At 49.0% G+C, this 14,816-nt stretch overlaps 1 protein-coding gene across 1 annotated transcript in view; it reads right to left on the bottom strand.

Moving 5' to 3' along the window:
* CPNE4 (copine 4) overlaps positions 1–14,816 on the bottom strand; it is a 379,779-nt gene that overhangs the window by 20,782 nt on the left and 344,181 nt on the right. The window contains 3 exon segments of the mRNA XM_032489534.1: positions 7,774–7,833; positions 9,288–9,374; positions 14,351–14,449. Of these exon segments, the coding sequence (XP_032345425.1) occupies positions 7,774–7,833; positions 9,288–9,374; positions 14,351–14,449 (246 nt within the window).

Raw genomic sequence — 14,816 nt, forward strand, 5'->3', positions numbered from 1 at the left:
TGGTTATAACAGAATTCCTGCCAGAAGCAGCCCTGTGCACGGCATCCGTCTCCTGGCTCCTGGCTCCCACATGTGTCAGATCTCCTGCCTACTACAGAGAAGATACCCTGACGCTGTGGCCCTCCCGGTGGGAAACCAAGTATCATCATCCTTGAACTTCGTAAATTTTTATGACCCCCACATCATCATAATCTAAGTAAAAGCTGACTCAACCAACACTTCTTAACAATAACAACAAAATCCTTGAGCCTGGAGGGGTGGGGGGAGTGCTAACACGGGAAGGCATGTTTCTTCTGATTTCTAATGTAGTCACCATTTAGATGAAAGTTAACCCAGCGAATATAAACTGATGGAGCCACTATGGGGAACAGTATGGAGATTCCTTAAAAAACTAAAAATAGAGTTACCCTGTGTTCCAGAAATCCCACTCCTGGGCATATATCTGGAGAAAACTCCAATTTGAAATGACACATGCACCCTAATGTTCACAGCAGCACTATATACAATAGCCAAGACGTGGAACCAACTTAAATGTCCATCAACAGATGACTAGATAAAGAACATGTGGTGTATATGTATACACACACACACACACACACACACACACACACACACACACACACTAGAATACTACCCAGCCATAAAAAAGTGAAATAATGCCATTTACTGCAACATGGATGGACCTGGAGATTATTATACTCAGTGAAATAAGCCAGACAGAGAAAGACAAACATATGATGTCACTTGCATGTAGAATCTAAAAAAAAGGACATAAAAAGGACACAACTTATTTACAAAACAGAAAAAGACTCATGGACATAGAAAACAAACTTATGGTTACTGGGGGGAAAGGGGGTGGGAGCTATAAATTAGGATCTTGGGATTAACAGATACACACTACTATATATAAAACAGATAGACAACAAGATCCTACTGTACAGCACAGGGAACTATATTCAATACCTTGTAATTATCTATAATGAAAAAAAATCTGAAAAAGAATAGATTTATATATATGAGTATAACTGAATCACTTTGCTGTATACCAGAAACTAACACATTGTAAATCAACTATACTCCAATTAAAAAAAGAAAGTTACCCCGGCAAACACCTCTCCAAAGAAATGCTTAAGCTTGGGAGCAGAGAGTGGGGACAGAGGGGTTACAGTGGAAGGACCTGCAGGGAAGGGTCCAGTCAAAGTAACCAGGAGAGAAAGAGCAACAGACAAGCAGTAATGATCCATACCGCCCACTGCTTTCTGTGGTTCCCATTGCTCAGAAAAATATTGAATCGTCTGACGAGACAGCAAAGGGACAGTCTCAAGTATATGAGAGCTAAAAGATTTTTTTTTCCTGGCAAGTGATGGTTTCTAAAGTCTCCCTGAAGAAGCTGGAGATAAAATCTCTCTTCAGGAGATGGCCTTCTACCAAAATCCTCTATGCTCTTTAAGTCAGCAGTGAGTGCAAAGAGAACAGAGTGAAAGGCTAGGTTTATTTTAAAAGCAACAGGGAGGCCGTGAAAGATGGGGTTAAGCTGAGGAATAAAAGCAAGAAAGTGACTGAAAAATGCCTGTGTGTGGAGGTGGCTCCTGGCTCCCTGGATGCCAGTGGGTGCAGAGCCGAGAGCCGTTTTCATTTTCTGCTACGAAGCCCTAATTAGGAAAACCCATGGTTCTGGGCTGTGCCCAGGGCAGCCTCCCCTTCAGCCCTGGAGGCCCCTCTTCATTGAGCAGGGCCACTGGGCAGTTGTGCAGAACCTTGTAAAGTGAGGGTGCAAACGCTGCTCCCTCCTGACCCGGGTCCCCGCGCTGGGCGCTGCTTCCCGGAAAAGGCTGGACGCCAGTGATCAGTCTCCTTCTTTGGATGTTTTGAGCTGCTCACCTGAAACGAGCGCATTTCTCAGATCCTCTCCCTGCCTGGGAAAAGCGAGCCGTTTGAGAACCTTCTGGATGTTTTCTGCGGAAAGCTCCTATGAACCTTCTCTGGTTAGTTCCCTAGCCTCCCTGCCACCAACCTTTGCGACACCACCTGCTTTAGGGCAGCTTTTTTGTTTTTGTTTTTTAGATTTGTATACAATTTGGATCTACACAACGAGCCTTGTAGGTGGAGATACTGGTTAGTCTGGACCATTTCTTAAATAATAGGTTTAATTCTTGCGCTATTCTGTTTTCTCAAAACTCCATACAGGCAAAGAAAGAGGAACATGGGCAGAGGAGAAAGACCCCGAAGGTTGCCTGGTCCACTTCCTGGGAAGTGCAAAGCCTTCTCCTCTTCAACCCAGGACCTGCCCTTATTTCTCTGAGACCTATACCAGGGTCTGCCAGTGTTTCATCTGGGCTATAAAATCAAGATTTAAGACAAACTGAGACAAGGCATGGACACAGGATGTCCCAAATGGGTTAGGGTCAGAAAAGAGTACGTGAGAGAACCTTTACTAGGTGATCTATTTTTAGGCTTGAAGGTTTATCTGGGAGAAGCCACATTCCGCTTACTACATTATATCATATTCTGTTATTAAAATGTAGACTATAAAATCAGAGATAAAAGAAAGCAGTATCATCTTAATTTTAAAAAAAAATTACAAAGGATAAAAAGGGCCATCCGAAAATAGTAAGAAAAAAAAATGACCACTCAGGATTCTACTAGCTGAATAAGTACTATTTTCTTTGTCTTTTCCTGTTTAGTTATTGTCTGTATATATAGCATATATTATTTCTTATCATTATAATGATCACTCCAAATGGCTTTCTCACAGTCCACTTAAAGGAGGCACTGCCATGACACAGCCACTATTTTACTGTTGGACATTTACATAGCTTACAACTTCTCTCTGGGGAAACCCATTTTATGGTGAACATTTTTTTTTTTTTTTGCATGTGGAAAGGCAATCACTGTTAAAAGAAACCTTTACTTTTTCTTCCCATTTTCCTTCCAAATACCTTATGCTGTCTGTCTCCTCTATGCTGCCTATAACTGTATTTCGTATGTGAACTTCCAGTATCTGGGCTTATTTTCAGCTGCTGTACCACGTGCCAAACATCCTGAGCTCTGCCTCTGTCCCTGGAGTCCCCGCTGCACCTCCGCCCAGCTACTCCAAGGCTGCAATGTGACAGTCGCTCCGGAGTTCTGACAACTCAAGGAGTCACATGAGGAACAAAGACGGTCCCCAGGGGCACCCCTGGTCTCCTGAAACTGTGTGCAGAACTGGTGTGCTCACTTCCCAGTGAGAGGATCTAGAACTTGGATCAGATTCTCAAGGGGTCCATGTGACCAAACAAGAAGCAGAACCCTTGACTGGGGGTCTTTTTAGCATCCTTAATCTCTTCCTGACACTGGGTCTCCTCTTCTTACTTTAGAGCTGAAACGTTCCTCCTTTCATCCGCAGGTGGCCGTCCGCCTTCCCGCCTCCTGCCTCCCACTTCCCTCACGGTCAGCCTTCTTGTGTGAGCAGTGGTACCCACTGTGTTCACTGCCCACCTTCCACTGACGCCCTCACTCCTGGGTCTCCCATCTCATTCTGCTGGGGTTGCTCCTTTGAAAGTGATTTGTGCCTACACATGACACAACCCATCCCCGTTTTCCATCTTTCACCTTCAGTCTCCCCTCTGGCACCTGGGATTACTTCCCTTGACCTTGTAACCTCCCCTCCACTCCCCTGAGTTACTTCTTCCCCCGGGACCTCGTCCCCCAGCATCTCTCCTCGCCCGGTGTGCCCCCTTCCCCAGCTGCCAGACGGAGGTCTTCTACTACTTTCTGCCTCCGGGCCCCCTTTCTTCTCTTTGGCCATCTCATCCAGACCCACCTCTCTCCTGAAACCAAGGTCTGGACTTATAAGGGTCCCACCGGGATACTGAGCGTACGTCCTCGGGCAAATTCACCCTGCTGCCTGGCGGCTCCTGCTGGCTTCCAGGTTTCTCTGAAAGCACCGCCGTGCTCTGTCTTCAGGCCCCAAAGGTTTGAGTCAGCCCGGACTCACCCTTCAACCTCTTGCTTTCTGTCTCCTCACTGGATCCTAAGTCAAGGCAAGTGGCCTTTCCTTCCACACGGCCCTCTCCACTGCTGCCCTTCCAGCCACCTCGTCTGCCTCGTCGCCGGGATGGCTGCTTCACCTGTCACCACATCAGTGCCTGTCACCAAACCCTGCCAGACCTACTTCCCTACAGCGTGGCCCTGATGGCCCATGTCCTGCTCAAGATCCTTCCCCACAGTCCTTTATTCACCCAATTACCACAACATTCAAAGCCTCTCAGGTTCTGAATCCAAGCCAGCTCCCCAACAATCCCCTAAATGCATCCCGTATGTTCACATAACCCCAGTCAGGTCTCGGCACTCATCATGAGACTACGTGGATGAATAAACGTTCATGCTCAGAGGGGAACTCGTTTTGCATTTATTCACCCAGTGTCTTCTTTTCCCCAAGTCTGTCTCTTCTTGAAGACCTGGGCTTTGATCCTCATAATTCAATCGAAGTATTCAGGGCCCTTTCTATACATCCACCTGGTGCCTGGAGGGAGAGAGGTTGCCCTCTTGATATTCTTGAGGTTGGACCAGAAACCTGGGCATCACTGGACCGTGCAAGTGCCTTCTCCTCGCCCTGCTTGTGGTGCATACTGGCCAGAGTCCTTGACAGGAAACATGGTTCACTCAAAAGGGACTTAGTGAGAGTCATGTCTGCAGGATGGGACACCTGGCAGGGACCGTGTCCTTCTGTTGAGGGATGTGGTCACTGCCTAACAGCAGGCTGGGCAGGCAGGGAGCTGGGGAGGCAGCGCCCCAACTTCCTCCTCCTCCCATCCTTTGACTTCTGGCCGCCAGCCACTGTTGGGCAAATCCAACCAAATCCATGTGCAGGAGAGCCTGGCTGGTGCATCCAAGAGGCAGGTCACTTGGGCACAGGGGAGGGGAAGGAGGGGAGGAAACATGCAGGACTTGACTCCCTTGCGGCCTAGTGAACATCGGTCTCCAGGGAGACACAGGCTTATTCTGGCTGGAGCTCCTGGAACCCCAGGTAATCCTCTGTACCCAGGAGAGACTTCGACTCTGGAGGGCTTGGGGGGAGGGGGTGACTGCACAGAATGTCATTTCCTTCCCCCTCTGCCTGTCTCTATGCCAGGAGGCCCTCTCCTCATTCGTTGCCCCTCTGCCACTTTCCCTCCATTGGGCCAGATGGCTTCAACAAAATGATCTGGCAGATAATAAATACATATAGACCAAATTAAATAAGACCGGCTGATTGTTATTAATTGTCTGCATCACAGCTTATAATTTACAGGAGATGGCACCGCCTGAGTCATAAGAAATTAATAATGAGACAGCTGACTTAATTTAAGAGGAACGCGACATTGCAGGGTTTCTTTTTTTTTTTTTTTTTCCACAGAAAGCTCAAAACAGAACACCTAGCAACCTCCCAAGTCCCCAGCTTGAGGCCCTGCAGGAGGGAGTTGCAGGCACTGTGGATGGTCTGTCCCCTTGCCTCTGAGTTTGTCTGTGTGCACTCCCTCTTCTCATGCTGGACCTCCCACTGGTCCATCTGTGGACACGTAAGGGCTGAGAACCACCAAGGGGGCACCTCCCAGTTGGGAAAGGTTGGCAGAAGTGAGAGAGGAGCGGCGAGCAAAGCCAAGAGGCCACAGGCCTCCTCTCCCCGCCACGAGTCAGGGGTTAGAGCTGGCAGCCTGGTGGGGTCAAACGTCCACTTTTCACTTGGGCTGATTCTTTGCAGCAGAACTCCAAGGGCAAAGCAGGCCCCCAAAGGTCGAATAAAGAGTTGTTCAAAAGCATGGGTTCTATAGACACTAAAACAGACCCAGGTCAATAGCGCTTTCCCGTGAAAATCTATAAATAGTTTCCTGAAATTGCTGGGTTGCTTAAGATCTGGGGACAGGGTTTCCAGGAGCTCTCCTCTGTGACATCCACAGGGAAGCCAGCCTTAGGGGTGTGCCCACAGCACAGATGTCTGCTACCTTCTGTACCTGCCAGTGCGCACGTGGCAGGGCTGGGTGGGCGTGTCTTCAGAGACCCTCAGACTCAATCACTTCAATTTTTTGAGGCATTATGAAGCTGGAATTTTATTACGGAGGGGTGGCATTACATCAAATTGATTCACAGTGAGTTGACAATTACAACTTCACATTTTGTGGCAGTAACCAGTAACCTGGACTTTACATTAAACATCATCTTGTTAGAGTCATTTCACTATTCTCAGCCCCAGGTCCCTTTGTTGTTGGGTTTTTTTGGGGTTTTTTTTTTTTGAGGGGAGGAAGTAATTAGGTTTATTTATTGATTTATTTAATGGCGGGACTGGGGGATTGAATCCAGGATCTCATGCATGCCAAGCACGCACTCTACCCCTGAGCTATACCCTCCCGCGAGCCCAGGTCCCTTTGGATCCTGCTTTATGTCACTTGCACAGACATACACTTGCGGTGTATGTACTTGGTGAGCATCCCCAAACTCCTCACTCTCTTCCCCACGTTGCTCTCCTGATGGATCTCCCCAACCCTCAAGCCACAGAAGCCCACTGAGATAGTTCACACAGACCAGCCTCCACTGAGAGCAGGGTGGACAGTGGAGAGGGTCTGGGGAAACAGGTGCAAGGCATCCAGCACAAGTGGAGAAACTTAGACTTTAAAGAAATGAACCAAACTTAGAATTAACTCCTATAAGTCTTCAGGGGCAAATCAACAAAGCTCTGAGTTTAGACAGGACGTGGGCAGACCCCTTGGAGATTAAAGTGAAGGGCAAGCCTCTGTCTAGGGAGACCCCTTATCTCATCCCCTCGGGAACCCCCTTCCAGTCCTCTGGGTACCACCATCCTGAGTCCCAGTAACACATGGGTTTTGTCTACGCTCTTGGGCTCAAACCTAAAAACGTTAAGCCCATCTTCCTTGCCTTCCTCACATGACTGAGCTGGTCTAGGGAGCCAAACAGGGCTGAGTTTCCCGAATACACGTCTGTAACGTGAGGAACAAGAGCACACGAACTCGATTCCCCTCTTGTTTACACCTGCGTTGCTCTCCCGCAGGCTTCGCAGACCTCTCCCTTGCCATCTGTGTGTTCTCTTTCTGGAGGTCCCACCTGCCCAAACCCGGGAGGACTGTGAACAGGAAGCCACTGAAAAGCAAGGGGCTCCAGGGCAGATGGACTCACAGCACTGGCCACACAGGCCCTTTAGAAAGACCCAGCCCACCCCCCCAAATACACGTGAGGGGTGTGTAAATCCCATGGGTTCACAGATTCCATGTCGGAGATGATCCTGAATCCACCCAGTGAGTCCAGACACTCAGTCTGTTCCTCAACCTTGAGGGCTTGGTTCTCCATTTCTTGGAAGTCACCTTCTCACTGCCTGACAAACCACCTGGATGGCTGACTCCTGGCATTGACCACTGGGCATGGCACTGATGCTTGTGTTCCGGCCACAGGGACACAACCAAGACACCTGCAGCGGTGCAGTGGGACCTACTTGCACGGGTCACCTGCTGCCCGGCCTGCTCACCAGGGGGTGGGACCTGGCCACCTGCCTGTGGCCTCAGCCTCCTATGGTTACTGAAAGAATGGGAAGCATTAGGACGGTCCTTAAATCACCTGCGGTTCAGTGGCATGAACTTCCTGATGTGACACTGAAAGCCACACTCACTGGGGAAGACAGAAGCATGACCTCATTCTCAAAACGTGTGACTGGTCGATCTGTCAGCAGCGAGACTCTTCATAGACTCCGGTCTCTCCTGCCCCAGCCTTGACCCCCAAGCCAGAACAGACGTGGAAACAACTTACTGTAAACTGGATCTGGCAGCCCCCCATGATGTAGTCCAGGAAGGAGTGCATCTTGTGGATCTGCAGGAGAGAGAGGGGCTGTTTTAGTGACAGTAGGACTGTATCCGCACCCATCAGGGGCCTCAGCTTTGGGGAGAGGAGGCTAGCCTAGGAGAAGGAGCGGAGAAGAGCTGTGGGAGAGGGACGGGTCCGCTGATTTTGTTCCACTAAAGGAGAGAGAGAAAGCAGGGCTGACAGCAGGTGGCCGGGAAGGCTGCCACTACCAGCCCCTACTCCCCTCCTCTCTGGGTTTATGCACAATTCTAATGAGCCTCTGCCTCTGGGGGAGGCTGACACCGTGTTTTCAAGGGTCACCTCTGGTTTACCATGAGTCAAGTTTTGCACTTGGCTCCAGTCTTGCTCCCCGTGTCCTGGTCCCAGTTCTGGGAATATTCTTAACACCACAGGGATCTAGACTGGCAGCTTCAAATGACTGTGACCTGAGAAGGCCTTCACTGCCCGCTGCCAGTTACTGAGATTCCTCCCATGCCATGAACAGCAGTGATGGACATTTATTGAGCGCTGACAGTTTGCCATGAACAGCAGTGATGGACATTTACTGAGCGCTGACAGTTTGCCACGGACAGCAGTGATGGACATTTACTGAGCGCTGACTGTATGCCACGAACAGCAGTGATGGACATTTACTGAGCGCTGACTGTATGCCATGAACAGCAGTGATGGACATTTACTGAGCGCTGACTGTATGCCACGAACAGCAGTGATGGACATTTACTGAGCGCTGACAGTTTGCCATGAACAGCAGTGATGGACATTTACTGAGCGCTGACTGTATGCTGGGCACTTAACACCCATTAGTTCACTCAGTTCTTAGGACAAGCTTATGAAGGAGATACTATCATTCTCACTGTGCCCATATTATAGATGAGGACACTGATGGTGGAGGTGGGACTCAAATGATGGCCGTCTAGACTGCAGAGTCCATCCTTCTGACCTCCAGGCTGGAAGCCAGTGCAGCCCGTTTCTGCCCAGCCACCAGCGTCTGAGCTCTCGTGTGCCTGACTGATGTCTAGTCTTACTCTGCTTCTTGATGGTTCTGCTGCTTGATTCTTGGTGACGTTCACCTACTCACTTGCTCCACAAGGACTTATTGAGTCCCAGACGTGCACCTAGCATTTAGTGATGAGAGGTGTTTTATGTTTTTTTATACTTTATTTTGAGGAGCAGGTAATTAGGTTATTTATTAATTTATTTGTACTTTTTTTTTTAAACGAGGGACTGGGGATTGAACCTAGGACCTTGTGCACGCTAAGCACGCGCTCTACCCCTGAGCTATATCCTCCCCTCTCACTTCTACATCTTAAACAAGGGATTTCTCCCCTGGCTTTCTGATTTTTATTTTTAAAAAAAACCCTGTCTCCTTGACACTCTCTCCTTCTGTCCACACAGCCCGAAGTCTTCCTCCCGGATGGCCCTGGCTCCGCCCTCCTGGAAGACAGGGGCTATGCAGGTACCTTGCATTGATTCAAAATCACGATCCCCGAGTTCTTATAGTTCTTCTTCTTGGCTTTGTACTTGGGGTTGATGCACTCCCACTGCACCTGCAACAGGAAAGGGTACAGCATGATTGTCTGCCCCAGAGGGACTGGAGTCACTTGTGAGGGGGCCCCTGGGCACTGCTGCCGAGCGACCTGAGGGCTGACGGAGGCTCTCGAACTTGGAGCCCTCGCACCTGGAGGGGGGATGAGGAGGGTGGTGGGGAAGAGGCTCTGACATGCCCTGCCAGGGGTGACTCCAAGCCCCTACTCTCCGGCAGCGTGACCTTTGGCAAATTACGTGCTTTCTCTATGCTTTAAGCATGTCATCTGTAAAATGGGGCTATCTCATAGGAGTACCATGAGGACTGAATGGTGAATCCATGTCAGATGTTCAGAACGGCACCTGACACTTATAAATGCTTACTGCTGACAGGGCCAAATCAAGCCGCAGAGGGAAGTTCTCTGGAGACACACTGCTAAGGAACCCAAATCTGAGCCTCAGTGCCTGGGAACTGACTTAGGAGGGAGGAAAACTGAGGACCGTTGAATACTGGCTACAGGAAGTTGGTGGGGTAACGATGGGTTAGCATAGAACTTCGCAGAAAACTGAACATTCGAATGGACTGATAGTTGTCACAACGGATCTGCAAAGGGGCTCCCATGAGGGACAGACTCAGAACCGCAGAAGGTGCAGGGACTGAGGAGGCAGCTAGGGGCTATAAGGGTCCCCTAGGGGAACAGATCCCAACCCTCCAACCTCTAGTCTCCACAGGACAAAGCCAACTGCACCTGACCGCTGACAAAGTCAAGCATCAAGAGTCACTGAACCCTCCTGCCCACCATCCTGGGGGAGCTGGTCCTGGGGTTCTCACCAGCAGACAAATTTCATTCCCCGACAATTAGAAGTGTCTGGAAATGAAGCCGTCTCCGAGGCAGATGTGAGTGGCTGATACAACACGGGCCTCAATGACCCACCCCTCCCAGCGTCCTGCATCTGTGTGGGTCCCTCTCCCATTGACGGGGAGCTTGGTCAGGTGAGTTGTTTTGACCGACAGGACATCAGCCCAGTGATACAAGCAGAGACTTGAGAAGTGCCTGTCCGTTGGGGCCTGCCCTCCTTGGGCTGCTGGGAAGTTTCCAGCACTGTGTACAGAGGCTTTGGCTGCTCTCCTGGAGAAGAGAGAGCCTGTGGAGGACTGTCCCAGCCGGCCCAGCCGCTGAGGCACAGACGCCCCAGTGAGTTCGGGGGGTCCCACGGGGAGCAGAGAGCTGCCTTCCTGGGTGAACTCAGCCCGGATGCCAACCACTTGTCTCACCTCCTGACAGCCTGCGTCAGTCTCTCATGCCGACGACTGATTATTGACCCCGTAGCCAGGGTCATCTCTAAAACAATGAAAACCTCCATGTCATTCTCCAGCCTAGACCCCTTGGCAGCACTGTCCCATGGAACTTTCTGCAGTGATGGGGAGATTCTGTATCTGCACTAACCGGCGTGTAAGCCACCAGCCACGATGTCCCTGATGTGTGTGCGTGTGTGACTGCGGAACTGAAATTTTAACTTAATTTAACTTCAACTTATTACAATTAAAAATTTAAAAGGTGCATGGAGCTGGCGGCTACTATATTGGAGAGCACAGCTCTCGTGCACTTTCAATACACATATAAGAAAATCCAAACTCCTTTCTCTGAGCTCTGAGAATCTGTCTTCCTGGCCTTGGCCTCTGTCTTCGACATCTCATGCCCAGTGCCCTCGCCCTCTCTGCTCCAGATACACTGATTCCTTCCAGATCCTCAACCACAAGAGGTTCCTTCCTGGCTCAGCATTTTGCAATGCTGTTCCCTCTGCCTGAAATGCTTTTCCCTTGCTTGTTACACGGAAGCTTTTTTCCTTCTTTAACGGCCCTCAACTTAAATGTCACCTTTTCAGGATATCTCTTCTACATCACAACTTTATAACAAAATTGGATGAGGTTTTTATAGCATTTGTCCCAAGGTGTAATGGCATTTTGAATTTTGATCTTTTGTTTACTTGATTCATATTTATGTTTTACTCTAATGCACAGTCGTGTCACATCTAGAGCCTGACACTTAGGACGGGCTCCTCAGTAAACATCAGTAGGATCAACGGATCCTAGAACAGTTCCCACAGTGCAGATGTGCCAAAATAGGGACTGAGTGGTTGCACTAAAAGCTTTCTGGAATCTCAGTGATACTGAAAAGCACAGTAGTATGTGATTCATTTCCTCCATGGGACTTAAAGACTCATTTCTGTTTGTATGAAAGCATCAGACTTCGGTGTTGTTTTGTTGTGATGTATGCTATAATTTCACTTTCAGTCTCTTCCTAGCATTCTAAAGACAAAGTGCTTCTCATGTTTATTGATTTGGCTATTTCTTTTCATTGATTGATTGATTGGTGTATAGTTGATTTACAATGCTGTGTTAGTTTCTGGTGTGCAGCAGACTGATTCAGTTGTACATATATACAATATTGTTTTTCATATTGTTTTTCATTATATGTTTCTACAAGGTATTGAATATAGTTCCCTGTGCTATACAGTAGGACCTTGTTGTTTATCTATTTCATATATAATAGTGTATATCTGCAAATCCTGAACTCCCAATTTATCCCTCCCCTCCTTGCCCTTTTGGTAACCATGTTTGTTTTCTATATCTGTGAGTCTGTTTCTATTTTGTAAATAAGTCCTTTTGTGTCATTTTTAAAGATTCTAGATATAAGTGATATCATACGGTATTTGTCTTTTTCTGTCTGACTGACTTCACTTAGTGTGATAATCTCTAAGTCCATTCATGTTGCTGCAAATGTCATTATTTCATTCTTTTTTATGGCTAATATTCCATTGTATAAATAGACCACAACTTCTTTATTCAGTCATCTGTTGATGGACATTTAGGTTGTTTCCATGTCTTGGCTATTGTAAATAGTGCTGCTATGAACATTGAGGTTCAGGTGTCTTTTTGAATTAGAGTTCCCTCTGGATATATGCCCAGGAGTGGGATTGCTGGATCATTCAGTAAGTCTATTTTTAGTTTTTTGAGGAATCTCCATACTGTTTTCCATAACATCTGCACCAAACTACATTCTCACCAGCAGTGTAGAAGGGTTCCCTTTTCTCCACACCCTCTCCAGAATTTATTGTTTGTGGACTTTTTAATGATGGCCATCCTGACCGATGTGAGGTGATACCTCATTGTAGTTTTGATTAGCATTTCCTCAATAATTAGCCATATTGAGGATCTATTCACATGTGATTTGATTGTTTCTATTTGCAGAGGTGATCAAAACAAACTCTTTAGAGCCCTAGTGGGTGGCACTGATAACCGTCATTGATTTATAAGCTCAAGAGAGCCTGGTCCCATGTGTTCCATGAAGCAACAACTTCTCTGCCTGTATTCCTGGTTATTTGGGAAGTGACTTTATTTGCAGTTTAGTGTTGGCTTTAGTTGTCACCCTGACGCCCTGCATGCCTGCTCGTGGGTGGAGGTCTCTGTGCATGTGACACTCCCTCGCGATGCTAGGTATATCACAGAGCATCCACAGCAGGTTCTGTGGGAGCTGTGCAGAAAGCTGTCCTTGAGTTTTCAGGCCAATAGGAGGGATTCAACAAATGGTCTGATTCAGATTAAGCTTCTAATTGTAAAGAATGTTAGTTTATTTCCATCCAGTCTGGTTGTATCTGGACTTACATCTGAGAGGAGAGGCTTGAAAGATGAGTTGGGACACCTTCTCTAAGAAGCACTTCTGAGCAGGCCAGACACAGCGTCCAATCTCTAAGGGAAAAGGTCTTTCTCTGCTGTCACTCCCTTCTGCTCCCCAGGGACAGTGGTCCCCAGGGTAAGAATGGTGGGCATCTTGGTTTGAATTCTTCCTGAAGGTAAGGATTTAAGTGCAAGCAATTCATCTGGGAGGGAAGGGAACACCAGGAGGTGACAACCAAGAAGTGAGGCACTGAGACAGGGAGGCAACCCAAGGGGGGGGACACCATCAGGTCAGGTACCCCTGTGGGCTGATCCCCGCCAGGCAAGTCTGGGAAACTGCACAGAACAACCCCTCAAAGTTCTGCTGCCTGGAGGGGAAGACAGCTGGGGTATTTCTATCCCAACTCCCGTTAGTTATTCTGCGGGCTGCTCCCTGAGATGGGCTACATCTCCCTGCACACGTCCAGCCTGCCGCAGGCATGGGCAGGGCAGGCTCCAGCAGCCAGAGAGAGCCCTCGGGCAAAGAGGTTCAGGGTCTGGAGCTGAAGGTGGGCAGGTGAGCCCTGAATAGGTAAGAGCAGATGGTGCATGGTTAGGGTCCAGACAACCACAACTGACTAACATACGTACCAAACTACGTGTGTACGTACGTGAAAGAGGAACGGAGGAGGTGCAGGTGCTGGGGTGATGTGGTGACACCCCTACTGCTCCTGTGGTATGTGGTCGTGTTTGGGTCTCTGTCTTGGTAACAAGAGCGTTAAAGAGCGAAATCGTGGAACTCGATGACACCTTGGTGCCCAAAATGAAAATTTAGAGGACCCGAATCACTTGTCCCCAGCACTAACTGTGTAAAATTAACGTCACCAGCTCATGGAAATGTGGAGCCTGAGAGACTGTTACTACTAGGGCAACAGTACCAGCAGGTGTTTGGGAATGCTCACTCTGCGCTGGGCGCCCTGCTGGGTGCACACTGTGGATGGCTGCAGTGACTTGTCCCAGAATTCCACGAGGCAGCTACAGTTAGCACAGAGAGGCTGTCACTTGTCCGAGGCCACACAGCTGAAGGAAATTAGAAGTACTCTCATGTGGCCTCTCCATTTAGCCAACGGAGAGACTGCTCCATGCCTGGGCAGTGTCTTGTCCAAGGTCATACCAGGCGCTGGGGGTGGGGCTCGCACTAGAATCAGGGCGTGCCAGTCCCACCAGGCCCCCTCTTCCCACATTTCACCACGAGTCAGTGCCTCCCCTCTAGCTGCACCCCATGCCCAGGATGCCTCCTGGCAGCACATCTGGGGGATGCCCGGGTGGTCCTCCACGCACCTGCTTCCCCTCCATCGCTCCCCTCATCTCCTTGAATGTGGAGGTGAACTCTCCGATGAAGTCATGTTTGCCGTTGGAGTCCCAGTCCCACACAATGCACTGCAAGAGAACAGAAGTATTTTTTTATATAATGAAGAACGCACCGCAGCCAAGGCAATGTGAACTTCCCGAGGCAGCGCTGATGAAAGATGCTGGGTTCAGACCGAAGCCCAGCAGTCCAGGGTTGTGGCTCGTGGGAAGCAGTGCATCGCTGGTTCCGGCTGGCTGTACTCAGCCTCTCTGCCAGGATCTCCAAGCAGCCCTGGGATGCGGCAGTGACTAATACTTTGCCCGTTTTCCCAGTAAGGCCAGTGAGACCAAAAGAGATAAAGGGACCATCGTGAGAATGAAAACTCTGGGATTTGAAGGCAGGTGTCCTGACTTCGGTTCCAGCATTCTTTCCCCGGAGCAGAGAGCCCCTGTGGTT

Source organism: Camelus ferus, chromosome 1 (assembly GCF_009834535.1).
Source record: "Camelus ferus isolate YT-003-E chromosome 1, BCGSAC_Cfer_1.0, whole genome shotgun sequence".
Lineage (NCBI taxonomy): Eukaryota > Metazoa > Chordata > Mammalia > Artiodactyla > Camelidae > Camelus > Camelus ferus.